The sequence below is a fragment of the Phaenicophaeus curvirostris genome, chromosome Z (assembly GCF_032191515.1).
Source record: "Phaenicophaeus curvirostris isolate KB17595 chromosome Z, BPBGC_Pcur_1.0, whole genome shotgun sequence".
NCBI lineage: Eukaryota > Metazoa > Chordata > Aves > Cuculiformes > Cuculidae > Phaenicophaeus > Phaenicophaeus curvirostris.
This window is the reverse complement of record NC_091431.1, coordinates 51,554,558-51,569,588: the sequence shown is the minus strand read 5'-3', so window position 1 is coordinate 51,569,588 and position 15,031 is coordinate 51,554,558. Positions and strand designations below refer to the sequence as shown.

At 39.4% G+C, this 15,031-nt stretch overlaps 1 protein-coding gene across 2 annotated transcripts in view; it reads left to right on the top strand.

Moving 5' to 3' along the window:
- LHFPL2 (LHFPL tetraspan subfamily member 2) overlaps window positions 1-15,031 on the top strand; it is a 119,841-nt gene that overhangs the window by 89,726 nt on the left and 15,084 nt on the right. Inside the window, exons 1-2 of one of the 2 annotated variants that reach the window (XM_069880745.1) lie at window positions 13,913-13,970; window positions 14,170-14,961. In XM_069880745.1, coding sequence (XP_069736846.1) covers window positions 14,532-14,961 — 430 coding nt within the window. In that variant the 5' untranslated portion in view covers window positions 13,913-13,970; window positions 14,170-14,531. Of the gene's footprint in view, window positions 1-13,912; window positions 13,971-14,169; window positions 14,962-15,031 lie in introns of those variants that run through there. The other variant, XM_069880744.1, reaches the window with a different exon arrangement.

Here is a 15,031-nt window from a genome sequence, read left to right as displayed (position 1 = left end):
AACTGGAGAGGGCCAGATTTAGACTAGATATAAGGAAGAATTTCTTCACAATGAGAGTGGTGAGGCCCAGGGAAGTTGTGGCTGCCCCATCCCTGCAGGTGTTCAAGGCCAGGTTGGATGAGGCCTTGGGCAGCCTAATCTGGTGGGACGTGTCTCTGCCAGTGGGTTTGGAACTAGATGATCTTTAAGGTCAAACAATTATATGATTCTAAATTACTAACTGATGGGATTTGTGTCTTAATGTTCCGGTGGGTTCATGAAAGCATTTTCCCAGCTGAAAGTTCAGTGTCATTGTCTATATTTGTTTTGTCCTTCAAGCCACAATTTTATTTTAACTAAGAGCTAAATAATATTATGAACAAGTTACTGCAGAATATATCTAGGAAATCTTTTGAAAACAAAACACAGGCACACACCCCCATCACTCTTCCCTGTTGAGCATCGCCTGGATTCTGTTCTTGGAATCAAATTAACTTTCTTTTTTTGCTTCCATGTCTGGGGAAAAAAAGTGAGAGGAGTGTGTTCTCTGCTTTCTCTCTGTCTGATTTTCACAGTGCATCTATTTTGACAGCATGCATAGCAGTTTATCAGGACTGGGATAACATTTACCTCCATGAGATACTGTCATGGAATATGACTTTGAATTAATTTGGATGTACATGTAGTGGTATTGTCAGACTTCAATATCTGCATTGTGCTAATGCATAATTTTATCAAGTTAAATACAACTATTTTTTAAAATATGTGCTCTTTGTATGCTACCTTACTTAACCAACTGATTTTAAAGTATATTTTTAAAATCAGCATAGATGCTTTTAAGAAAAGTGCAGTTATGGAAGGGTTGCAATGTCCTCTGTTTTTCACTACTGATGCAAATATGGCTTATGTCTACCAAGGCAGGGAGGGGGAAAAAGACATTAATTGTTTCCATGACTCATTTGTCTTACAAAGGCATTACTTCTTTTGAGTGATCAAGAACCACATATGTACATTAACAACAAACCTAAACAAATACTTTTTTCTCTGCTGTCTCAGAAAACAGAGTTGAAAATGGATGTCATCTTTGGTTTTCTCAGTATGGTGCTGCTAAACTGTTTATTTTTGAACCATTTTAAAACCAGGCTTGAGGTACTTGTTGCCTTGTAACTAGTAGTCATGTTTGCTCATCATTATCATAAGAGCATGGATCTACAGTGAGGAAAACTTCTGAGTCCTAGCAGCTTGAATGCTTTGCTCCCCAAGTTCTGAGTTTCAGTGGTAGCCTACCCTTGGGAAACTGGGTTGTTTGGGGTCTGATAAAGGGGTATATCCAGTTTCAGCCTAACTAAAGTTGTCTTCAGCAGTATCCTTCTGTGCATGTCTTCCTCGTATTTCCAGGAGAAAAAATAGTTTAAAATGCAAGGAAGAATAACTGCCTGCTTGTCCAAAGACTTTTCTTGATCTTTTCCTCCCAGAGAAATAGTAGTTTAAACTTTGGATTTTACACTTTCATTCTAAAGGAACACACCACGGAAGGGTTAGACTTACTACTATAATGTCATGTTCTTTGTGGTTTAAGGCAATTACTTATAAGCATTCATAGGTGTCCTGTTTCTTGGCTTTAGTTGAGGCTGGGTTGATTTTCCCCAGCACTACATTCTTCAATGGTGAAACTTCTTTTTATGTGTTCCCCAAGATTTTCAAAGGTTAAGCCATCACGGATCATTCTTTTTAAAGTATTTCAATTATCTGCCATTCTTCTATATCTTCTTACAAAATTCAGTGTCCCGTTTCCGAGGTCATCATTTAACATTGGTATTAGAAGACTTCTGGTTATGTCATTTCTTGTATTGGAGAGTGGTATAAAGCATCTGCAGTTCAGAGGCACCTGGTGTGAGGGCACCTTCCTGTGTGAAACCTGCCTAATGTCAGGGCAGTGTTGTTTTTCTCCAGTGTTACCAAGAAGTGGTGGTGCTGCTGAGCTGCCCTTGACTATGAATGAGTGCATTGATCTCCACACGTGTGTAACTGAATGTTCATAATTTCTATCATTCTTCTTCATATTTTAGTACATTTTCATTGTCTTTGAGTATAGTAGTAGTGCACTGACCTGCTTTTAGGTGTGCAGTTCTCCTGTGCAGGTTATTGTAGCAGCCTGTATTTGCATTTCCATAGTGTGCTTTGTTCCACCATACTCTTCCTCACACTAACCAATTCCTATTTCTTTATTTTCTTTTTAATTGTATTTGCATAAAGACATAGATGTTTCATTGTTACTTTCCTTCCTCACCAACTCACAACTGCTCCAGATCTATATTTAGTATTTCACCTTATCTCTTCCTTGCATTTGCTTGTGGTTCAAGTTCGTTCTACTTATTGTTTCTTTTTATAGCTTCCGGTAAAAATAATAAAAAAAAAAAATCCCTGAACATAATGAGTTTGAAAACAAGGGAGAGGATTATTTTACTAGATATAACTGTAAGCAGCATTACATTTCAGATGCGCATGCTTAATCTAACCTAGCCTAACCTGTCATATTTGTTTGGATTTTTTTCTACAACTCAATCAACTTGATTTTTATACAATCTTATTGTAACAGCTTATAAAGAAACAAAAATCTGGTACACAAAAGTTTTTGCACTTCTGGGAAAAGAGCTATATACATACTTTTTGCAGCATATTTCATTGCAGTTTCAGCTCTTTTAAGCCCTGATGTGTACAAGACAGTGTCTGTGGAATAACAAAGAGAATCAGGGTTGCATCCCCAGGAGTGGCTGCTCTAAGATTCTCTCATATCTGTCTTCTAACAAAGCCATCTTCCCAGGACAGCTACAGGAAAATCTACATTTTGCAACACCAATTATGTCATCTCAAATCACTTGGCATTTTTGCAGCTGCAGTTCAGATAAGATCATTATCCAAATGATAAGTCAGTCCTGTTAAATCTTTTGGCATGTTCTAGTTGTGCTGCAAATGGAGCAGGCTCTACCAAAAACCTTTCAGAGCTTCTGCTCTGTTACTTCTATACCATCTCGACAGCTCAGACAATACACAGATGAAAGTGATTCTGGGAGTAGGGACTGAGATGATCACTTCAAGCTGTTTGTGTTTTTTAACTCTGAAAGCTGTGCTTTACCCTAGTGCAGAAAGCGTACTGCACACCAACCAGTGTGTTTTTGGAATTAATCCTATGCAAAACACTGAACATACCTGTCAACTCTTACTGTAGCCAATGAAGTAAAGTTTAAAAGAAAAACAATACCTCATTAGAATAGCCCCTTGCTTTTTTAAAGATGGTATTCACGGAACACAGATTAATTAATCTGATGTCTGGTTTCATGTAGAATTCTCTGCTGTGCCATTTCACTGCAATAGGTGCCAAATTGATTATCTCCTGTGTATGCTGCAGACTCATTCACTGATGCCTGGAGACTGGCAAGGTACTGGATATGCATTCAAGCTGCTTTGTTTTGATTTTGATTTACTTGGTGGATTGTTGAATTCATAACAGAAATGTTATTTTCCCTTCATGCTGTGAGAAGATCATAATTTTTTAAGTTTAGCCTTTGATATAGATATTTTTACATGTTAACTCTAAATAAAATAAAAACTTTGTGATGTCCTCTAATCTTTTCTCTGGTATAATGAAAAATGGATAGATCTCCTGATTCAACTTTTGTGCAGGAAGAATGAGGAGTTATTTTGTAAGGAGAGAATGTTGAAATGAGTGAAATGAGTTGGTTTTCTAGGAGGGCATCTATTAGGAGGTGGAGATAAATTTTATAGTTTGCAACCACATATTTTAAAGAACCAACTAATGCAAATAATTGCCATTAACAATTTACAAAATGCAGTGCATTTTTTAGAACTGTTCCGAAACAGCAAGTTGCATGACAGAGAGTTAATAAAACAATTTCTTGCACTGAAATTAATTTTGCACTGAAGTTATGTACTTACATAGAGCTTGAAATACAATAAGGAGATCTAATGAATACTCCTTGTATTTAAAGATCGTTTTCAGAATCCAATTAAATGTTTGCAACTTACAGAGCAGGCAGATTTTCTTTATGCTGATAGTATATAGAGATTTTTTTTAGTAGTAGATGTCTATCTAGACATTGGGAGATCTTCAGATATGCAGGTTTGGTTTCGATTTAATTAGCATGCTCCAAGGGGAAGACGACTATAGCCAAGAACTTTCCACCTTTTGGCAACATTATAATCAGATGCTACATTTACACTAGTTTGTAGACTGCGTTCACTTTCAAAAGGATTAATGTTAGTGAAGGCTTTAAAAAGAAAATTTACCAACCCCAAACATGAAAGGGCTGTCTGTCCTGAAATAAGTTCACTCCCTATAACCTTGTGTGATCTGTTAAATACCTGCTATTGTACTATAGCTTCATTCTCTTCAATAAGGTATGCATGTGGGCAGAATAATTCCCTACAGATAGTATGACTGAGGTCATGTTCTTCTCTTAAGTACAAATAGAGAAGGCTAGTCATAGAGGTAAGTTTTTGGTTTTTCACAGGTGAATTTGTATTTACTGGTATGATGGGCAAGCTGTTGTGGCATGTTGCTATGGGAATTACCTATTTGAACAGTAAACATATTAGGAAAAAAATACAGTTTAATAACAAAATTGTTCTTCAGTGACTAAGAAAATCAAAGTTACTGTTGGACAACACGATCATTTAATTTGGTATCATTTGTCTGTAGTCATACTTGGGGAAGAATGACTACCTTTGCAGGCACTGTATCAATGCTGAAGATTCAAAGTTGCAGATAAACAGCGGAGGTTTGTGTTTGAAGTAGGAGAAGAAAAGTGATTGGCACAGTGCATAACACTGAGGGGTATATCAGTCCCCTTCCTCTGTATTTCCCGTGCATCTAGGTGGTGGGAATGTGTATCACTACCTAACCTATATGCATATCCTCACACATGTCTAGAGTTTTGTTTGCTCCATTAAGTGCTGCTGTGACACAAACTGCAGGACCTCAGTGGCAGATAGAGCGTTTTCAGAGAAAGTGAAGCTGAGAAAGGTGCAGGTGTTTTTTCTCCCTCTAGTCCTTCTCAGCTTTTTTTTAAATTAGTTATTTATTTTCACAGTTGTATGCATTTTGAGGACAGAAAGGACTTTTACACCTAGTCTAGCAAGTTAAAATGTGTAAAACAAGCCAGAATTTTGTACATGGTGCAGCTTGCAGAATTATGTCCAGTCTTGGCTTTAGGATTGATTCCAGTTGTTAAAACGAATCCCCTGTTTCTTTTTGTTTCTTGATCTGAAATGGGATTTCCAGAATTTGAATTATTAGTCTAAATTATTCTAAGCTCTTTGCAGTGAGCTTCCACTTTAAAGTTTAGAGATCTCAATGAACACAGCATTCTTGTAATTATTGATTAATTAAATATGGAGTATCAGAAACATCTCCTTTAGGTTCTTCTCTCTTGGCTGTGGTTAAGTGGTTAGCCATTAATAATGGTGAAAGCCCACATTCAGTGGAACTTCACAGAGATATTGCATGTCTTTGTTTCTCTGAGTAAATTGCCTTTTTCCAGAAGAGTTAAAAGGATTTTCATGTATTTCTAATTGTTGCACGTGGCGCCCAGATACTTTAGATGTGTACATGCCTTTCTAGTACGGAAACATGGCAGCCATCATAACCCTTTTCAGTTACCTTGAGTCACTACTGGTTCTTAGCAGCTCTAGTACCATGAAAAGTAAGTGTTTTCTCAATAAAGGTGCTGCTGCATGTACATTTGTATGTCTTACTTTGCTGGGCTGCTCCTCTGTATTGATTATTTCTGAAGGATGTTTCCTTTTCAGTTTGAATTGAGAGGAAGGAACATCAATGAATACATATATTTTGAAACATGATAGGTTCTCCATCTTATCTGTCACTGGTATCTTTAGCCAGGTAGCTTGCTGTATGGCCTGAATTCAAAGTGTACCCTCTCTTGCCAAAAAAATGTGTCCTTTCCACACTATGGGGGCACTATGCAGCTGGGAAACAGTCAATACTCGTGTGGTGACTTGCTAACTGGTAGACTTCTGGAGGGACTGACATAAAAGATTGTTTACAGAAATGTGCAGTGAGTAAAAGTGCAGACACTTCTGGGTCCTTCGTGCTCACAAAGGGCACTCCTTGGCTCTACAGCCTTAAGTCTTGTCTCAGCAGAAGAATTGCCCACCCTGGTCTGTTCAGACAGGCTGAAGATACATCATAACCTTTGTGGTTGCTCTTCTAATGCAGCCACAGCTGTGGAAAGGAGATACAGCAGTGGTTTCCATTTGAGAATTTAACTGTAGCAGTGTTTCCTTCATACGAAGAACCAAGGTTGTTTGAGGGGTGTCTGCTCTGACTAAGGACAAATGAGGGGCCCAGTCTGGTGTCACATGTTGGCCTAACTTCAACAGGCACCTCTATTAGGTGCCTTTTTCTTAAGCTTGTTTGTCGAAAACAGCTTCTCTTCCCTTCAGTTTAAGATACTGTTCCTTCCTAAACGGTCCTTGCATCTTTGATCTGCTGTGTTTGCAAGGCTTTTCCTGTCTTAGTATTGTCTTTTTAGTAAGCTATTCTCCAGAGTTTGCTAAGAAGTGGTATAACTGAGTCATTCTTTCCTTTCCTGCCTGTTTTTCTCACCAGCCTGGTATTGAACAATAACAAATATATTAGTATAATAAATATCTTAATACAATATTCATAAATTATTAAGAGCAGTTCCAAATCTGCCACGGCGAACTCATGGGTGTAAAATGCTTTTAACAACAAGCACAGATTCCAAGTCTTTTGTGTTTATGCTGTAGCTCATGCATGCACTGTTAACTATTTAAACAGCCGAAGTCTAGCTTCCTTTTAAGGATGAAATCCTTAGTCTAAAAGAATTATTTGTTTGCTACCAGATACTAGTAATACTTTCCTTCCGACTTCCCATTTTCCCCTTAGCGACACTTTTTCCCCTGCCAAAGTCCTTTTGAAGCTGTATTTAAGTGTTATTGTATGAAGTAATCACAATGACAGTGAATGTTTTGAGTCCACTTGGCAAATGTGATAGTGTAGGTAACAGTGAAAGAGGTCTTCAGATGAGACTTTTGAAGACTGAGACTTCATAAGCTAGCGAGGAATGAGAGTAGGAAAGGAAACTTGTGATTCCACTCCCAGTTGGTAAATTCCTGAGCAGTTAGGCTATCACTAATTGTAGCCAAGATTGCTCCCTTAGTGATGATTTTTGATGCTATATGTAATTTTATTTTGAGACAGCATCAACAGAAATACTACACTTTATCTTTTCTTAGCTTCATAGGTTTCAATAAGTTTTGGAATTGCAAAAGATCTTGAGTAAGTTTTCAAAACACAACGTAATGCCTGTAGGTTTAAGGAATTTTGTAAGTCAATAAATAAGGAGTAATGGAACAAATCTCCTGCTTGAGAATTTGTGATTCAAAGGAGATGCTGGAAATCTGACTTAGCTTGATCTCCTCTTGGGGGAAGGGCACAAGAGGGGACTGGCAATAAGCAAAGTTTTGTCGGGATAAGGGAGGAGGGAAATGAATCCAGTGTTTAAACTTGCCCTACAGCTGGTCTGAAAATTTGGAAACTTTCATTCTTCTGGTGATTTTTCAGTGATGTATTGGCCCCATTAATGTCCGTGGGAGTTTTGCCACGGCTTTTAAAGAGGTCAGAGAGAGAATAGTGTATTTCAGCTGTTGTTTTTTATAGTTGCAAATAAGTTTTATATTAGTTTCTTTTACAGTGATGTATTCTAGAAATATTACACCTGCAATTACACCTGTAATTAGATGGCATTTTCCATAGCCTGATAGGAAGACCACTTGCAAGATGGGAAGCAATAACCATCCCACACTGCCTCTGAACAATAGTGACTCTCAGCACTTTTTTGTTGTTTCTTTAATGTAGTTTTTACTTTTGACGTACATAAAATTTGGGCATTTGAGCACATGAGGGATAGTTTAATTTAAGTTTTTATATCTACAAGATCTATCTTTGGTAAGAGAAGGCTGAAGTGTAAGATAAGGAAGTAGGTATTTGACTAGGATATTTTGGGGAGTTTTAACTGTTTTGCAAAATATTTTAGTGATATTTTACATCTTACATTGTGTGACCAAGATCAAGACGCAATGCATTTTAAGTCTATATTCCTTCTATTACTAGGGAAATGCATCGCTCTATGAATGCAGTATGGTATGTCACAATAATGCACTCATTAATATGTCTGTGTGTGTTTATAAGACTTAAGTATTTATTAGATATGCAAATGATTGCTATCCTCCTTTAATTCACAAGTGGTGACTAATCAAAGCTTTACTTTCTGTTCTTCAAGTAAAAAGCTCTGGTCTGGAATATTGTTTTAGTAGACAATAATTTGATGAAAATATGAAGGTGGATGAAGGGGGAGGCAATCCTTTGCTTGTTTGCAGCTGTTTATATGACGCTGTGCAACCACTTCAGCTTTAAAGCATCTTCTCCTGTTTTGTTATCTGACCCTGAATATTTTTGATGTCATCTTTGAAATATGTTGCATTTAAAAAACAAAACAAAGACACACTGAAGTATCTAAATGTCCTTCCCTTGTCTTGGTCCAGGTGCTTCCCGTGGTGAGTGTGCACTGCTTACCAGAAATCAATGCTAGCAGACGTCCTCATGGTCTGCAGAGAAAGCTTAATCCAAAACTTTTGGGACAACTTGTCTTCTCTTAAGTCGCTATTGTTTCATGACAAGAGAGTGTGATGAACATACCTTTTCTTATATTTGCAGGTTACCTATAAGTGTGTGGGGACAGACATGCAAAGGTGCACCTTTAGCAAGAGGGGTTGGTGTTCATCATGGTATGTCCTGAGAAATGCTGCTTGGTGTCTGGTCCACTACTTTGAAGACTGAGTGAAAGTCAGCAGGAGTCTGCCCCCTCCTCCTAGGAAGCAGCTCCTGGAAGAATGCACCTCCTGTGAGGGGACAAAGTGGGAGGAGAAGTTTATCTGCTCACATTTATCACTCACAGAGAAAATGAATAATCTGTAATGCTCATATGGCATTGCCTAAGTGTTGTTCCTCCTGCCTCCATGGGTTGGTGGCTTCCTCACTGTGCAAGGCAAAGTGATCTCAGAGTTGAGTAGCTTGCTTGTCCAGTAACACCTAGGGAAGGAAGCTGCATAAAGTGGGAGTTCATGCTGACCTGGGTGGGAGTTAGCTTGAGGTAACTGAGTGTATGAGCCTCTTTCTGTTTGTTTTAAATAGTGAGTCTGCAAACATCAACATAAGTAGGAGCCACTTCCACTCTTGTAGTTCAAAGGATTTTCGCAGTGTTTATAACAGCAATGAACAATGTTTCAGAGAAAGCAGAACCCAAGCTTCCAAGATCTGCACATTTTGAACTAGGAGATGCTCAAGCTTGTTTATTGTAAACAAGGTTTAGAAAGTCCTCTGTGTGCTTGTGTTTTGGACTGTAGCAAGCTTTAGAAGAAAATGTCTAATTGTGCCTGGATTTTTTTTATAAATTGGGACCATTTCAGCAGTCTGTGTGGCCTTCCATTCATCTGTTTGTTTAAGCCAAGCCAAAAGCCACTTATCTAAAGATGATTTATTCTCACTCATGAGCTAACAGCACCAGGCTGGGAAGAGTGAAAGCTGAATTGTAGGGTTTAGTCTGAGCTCCTGTCTTCAGTCAAACTATAAAGGGAGCATGAAGGACTGGCCATAACATTGTTCTGGAAAGTACTTGTGGGTCCCTTGTACATTGCTTGTAGCATACCTTTTTAAAATAAGCAGCTGTGGTATGTGATTGACTCAGATTTGAACTTCGCAGCTGTTCCTTCCTAACTCTCTGTATGCCAAAGCAAAACCCTGCAGCTCAACATCTCTAAAATCAAAACATTAATTCAAATATTATAATTTGTATCAGCTTCTGACTTTCTGGGTTTGGCAGCATAAGCGGAATGGAGGCAAGTGTGTTTCTTTATCTAGTTTAGAAAAATAGATGTTATTTATTTACTTTGAATCATAGAATCCTTTAGGTTGGAAAAGACATTTAAGATCATTAAGTCCAACTGTTAACCTAACACTGCCAAATCCATCACTAAACCATGTCCCTAAGCACCACATCTACACACCTCCTGAATACCTTCAGGGATGGTGACTTAATCACTTCTCTGGGCAGCCTCTTTCAGTGAACAAATTATTCCTAATGTCCAATCTAAAACTTCCCTGGTAGAACTTGAGGCCATTTCCTCTGGTCCTCTGTCTTGTCATTTAGAAGAAGAGACCAACACTTGCCTCACTGCAGCCTCTTTTCAGGTAGTTGTAAAGAGTGGTGAGGTCTCCCCTTAGACTCCTCCAGAATAAGCAGCTCCAGTTCCTTCAGGGCTCCTCATAAGGCTGATGCTCCAGACCCTTCACCAGCTACTTCACATGTAACAATGTTGTGTAGTAAAAGTTAACAGCTGAATAATTTGAGGAAGATTATATGGCTGTCAAAATTGCATGAGAAGAGGAAGAAACTTTTAGTGATATTTTAAGATTGTTTGTTTTGTTAAATTAAAATAACCTAATAATGTTTGCATTCAGGAGCTCAGTTTTATTCTCTTCCAATGCTGTGAGTTATCTGATGTTCTCACAAGCATCTTTTTACTGTGTTAGACTTCACTTAATGCAGAGCAGGGTACAGGGAGCAGAGTAAATCAGGCTGAAGGTGTAGTTTTGACTTGTCCAAGAGCTGTGCTGTCCAGCCAGGGAATGGTGGGTTATGTGGTAGGGTACAATGGTGCTGCTGTGGTGTGGCTTATGTTGCTGCTTGCCATGTAGGGATGTTTCCTTCATGGAGCACCCATTTGCCCTGCACAGATGGCCTCTTTTCATACCATGTACAATTGAATGCAATAGGAAAAAATAGCGGGAGGAAAAATAGGCCCAAATGACTAAAGGGCAAGCCTACTTTTTGTAGTCCACTTCCTCGGTGAGAATTATTTTGAATGTGTTAATACCAAAGGGGTTAAAGAACTGCTGTGTATTTTGAATTTGGGCTGTCAAAGCAAATATTTTGACAGTTGGTCAGAAGTGGATATTGAGTGGCATGCTGTGAAGAACATACAGTTCTGTCATGGAAAAAACTTCTCGAGGCAGAGAACACTGAGAGGAGGAATAAACAACTAGTTCTTAGCCTTGCAAGGGCCTAGTTTGAGTTTCTGTTGAGCAGAAATGGAAGAAAAGGAGTGAGCAAAGTGCTGGAGTGAAGCTTCATGAAGTAGTTATTTAGCACAGTTGGTATCCAGAAAGGCTTTGATGTACAGCATAAACATGCTGTTGGAGCCCTATGAGAATTTATTTGGTTCATTTGGAAAACCGAAGTGGAGTATGTTAGAAGGAAAAGATTAACTACACAAGTGTGACTAAACTGTAACTTAATTCCAGTAATTCATCTGCAACCTTTCCTTGCTAAGTCTTCCAAAGAAGAAATGCTTTTGCCCCTCCTCTTGTCGGTGTGCCATCCTACTTTATGTAATACTGTCCATCCACTCATGAAAAGGATTTGAGGATGAGTGGCGCTTCCATTCCAGGGCATCACTAGTGCAAGAATAAATTTATGCAGGAGTTCCTCTATGCATAATGATACATTGCTCTGGAGATATGTTTTGTACCAGAATAAACTAGTTGTTACCAGGGAAAAGCTGAATTGTGAAGGTTTCATTGGAAAGTAAAGTATATTCTGTTGAACTGTAGTTATCAGTGACATTTTCTAACCTTTAGATGCTGTGAAGTTTCCTTGTGTTGCAAACCAGGGAAGTAGCTGTTCCAGTCAAGTCCTGAGATTTAACACAACTTCCGTATCATCTTTAGACAGGCTGTTTTTCTTATTCAGTGACTTTTCTGGAGATACTGTGTTTCAAAATGAGTTTATTTATGAGTTTATAAATTGTGTTTATTTTACACTTTCATTTCAAATGCTAAAGAAACCCATGGTTCAGTCTTTACTTCTGATTCAAATATAACGTCCACATTTGTTATCAGTACCATGGTTTTATGGCTGCCAGCATTCATCTGGAATTTCCACCTGCTTAAATAAACATGAGCTTTGTTCTCATCTGTGTTGAATAAACAGTATTTTCTGTTCAGCAGGTACACAGTAAGCAGTAATAGCTATGATGGATGTTCAACTCTTATGTCCCTTGCACCTTAATTAAAATCCTGGAATCACCAAGATGTGAGTTTACACAGGTGCAGTACTTGCACAGAAATAGAGATTCTAGAGCTTTTTGGAACTTCCTTTAATATATAAAGACATTTTCTATTAAATGCTCCTTAATTGTGCAGATATTATCCAAAGAATGTAGGTTTATAGTGGACATTTCCTGCATTCCAGTTGTTATTTAAAGTGGAAATACTGAGAGAATTAACTTTTTTTTGGCAGGCTGACACTTCAGTTCTCTGTTATTACAAAGGGTGTATTCAAATCATCAGTATGTCAAGTTGCTTGAAAACTTTAGGTGTTCCCCCCAAAAATGGGGAATAAGTGGAATTGTTATCTCAGTATGTCTAAAAGCACAACTAGATGTGTTTTGCCTTTTTTAAAATACAATAATGTATCATCAAACTAAAGGAGACAAAACTGAGTTGTTGGTGCAGCAGCCTAGGTCCATGTGTGCAGAGGAGTCAGCAGATCTAGATATGAAAGAGTAAAGTGAATAAATCTTGTGGAAGATTCACTCCAGCTAGTTTAGGAGGGAGTAAAAATTGCTGGATGAAATTCCGAATGTGTTGAAGTTGTGTGTCTGTATGTTTTGTTTTGCATGTGGTGGGATTAGGATTCAGCCAGTGGGCTCAAAACTCCTAAGCAGTTGACCACCAGCACTGTGACAAAGCTAAAAAAAATTTGGGGTATCTATTTTTTCTGCCATCTGCTGATCTCTTTGTGCTTGGCAGCAGTGCAGCCGTGAGGTCCAGATGTTGTTCTCAACTCTGTTGCCTCCAGTTAGAGTTTGGTATTTTGTGAGGAAAATTTGGAAGTGCTACGCCCTCATCATGGAGTGGATAATGTGAGGGTATTTCCAGGTCCCCTACCCCTTGCTTTCAAGTGACATCATTTCAGTTTCAAGTGCAGGGCCATGCATGTGTTATGAACCGGTTTGTTATTTTAAGGCCAATATTTGGATACAAGTTGGAAGTACAGTGATCCCCAATTGCTTCTTGTACTAAGATAAGTGTAACTCTGGGAATGTCATCAGCTGCTGTTGAAAAGCAGCATAAAGGCTTAGGGAAATCCCTGGGGAAGGTTTTGCTGCAGTCCCAGCATGCACAGCACTGTGGAAGTAGGAAATCAAGAGGAGTTGGGAAGCTCAAGGCTTGACTGGCAATCCTTCTCACCAGGGCGCTTGGCCACTTGGCAGTGACTGGAGCATTTTTCTGCAGATTCCTGTTTTCAGTGTTGTAAGTCACTGGAGGCTGCCAGTATTGGTGTCGGTTCAAGATGAGGTGTGTGACATGCCTGCAGGCAGACTGCTTTTCTGAAATACTGCTGCAAAGCTGGATACAGAAACCAGGGAACCACCCCTCCTGCAAAACCCAGTCTTCAGAGGGATGGGCTACTGCATCTTAGAGTGGCAATCCTGTTCCCCTCCTCTTGAGGCCAGGGTTGGCTCAGCTGCAGTCATAAGAAGCCCAGAAGGTTGGAACAAGGTTCCTTTATCGTCCTTTGCCCCCAGATGCCCATGATAAGTGGAGTTGTACCCACCTTCCTTCCTGCAGGCACACTGTGCCGACTCCCCAGACTGAATGCAGAAGCTGTACAGCTGTGAAACCACTTAAACATGTACAAACATTTTGCTGGGTAATTGCCAGCAACCTTGGTAGTTTCGACCAGAGGAAGATGATGGGGGCGTGGTGGTAGGAGTGGGTGGGGTTAGTGGGTGTTACTGAGACCTTTGCTTGCAAAGTGCTTAACAAACACTCGCCATGGGATGGGGCAGAGCAGATACCATAAGTACAGCTGAGCAGTGGGAAATTAATCATTTCCCTGGGACAAACCTGCGAGATTTCCCGCAGGCTGTTTGATGGACCCTTGTTAAGAGTTTTTGTATGTTGATGTAGACCTGCATGAGGTCTTGGTGTATTGTGGGGGTGGAAACAAAGATTTTTTTTCTCATTGTTGATGTGTTGTCTCTTTTTTTTTTTTCTTGTAGGTGTGTGATGTAAAACAGTGGGCAGTCCTTGCACCCTCCCCCGCCAGCCTGCAGCATCATGTGCCAGCATGAATATTAAGAAAGAAAAGCATACTTCAGAGCTCAGAATCTCAGAAAGAAAAAAGGAGGAACTAAACAGAGAGAGCAAATGACTGTACTGCTTGCAAAACTTGGGGCCGTTCACATTTTCTCCTGAGAAATTTCATCTTGGCCTTTGTGAGAGAGCTGAAAGAGCAGGCAGAGCAGCCACAGTGATTTTCTTGGGGTTCTTTTTTTCCTTTTTTTTTTTTATTTAAGTTTTTGGCCTTGTGCCTGGATTTTAAGACTGTCGGCTGCACTGATCACAAGCACTGGACATCAATATGTGTCATGTAATTGTAACTTGTCGGTCAATGCTGTGGACTCTCCTGAGTATTGTGGTGGCTTTTGCAGAGCTCATCGCTTTCATGAGTGCAGACTGGCTGATTGGCAAAGCAAAACCTTCAAGCTCTGAGGAGGTGGACAACAGAACAGGAGGGTCGCAGGAGCCTTACCATCCAACGCTGGGCATCTATGGGCGCTGTACCAGAATCTCCCACATGCAGCTTTCTAGACGAGACACGCTTTGTGGTCCTTATGCCGAAACCTTCAGTGAGATTGCCAGTGGGTTCTGGCAAGCAACCGCTATTTTCCTAGCTGTGGGAATCATGATTCTCTGTGCCGTGGCATTTGTGTCTGTCTTTACTATGTGTGTGCAGAGTATTATGAAGAAAAGCATTTTTAATGTCTGTGGGCTGCTACAAGGGATTGCAGGTATGTGTACTTTGAGAGCAACTAAAATATTAATTTTCAGGTTGTTCAGCTGAAAAAATGTAGTGATTCT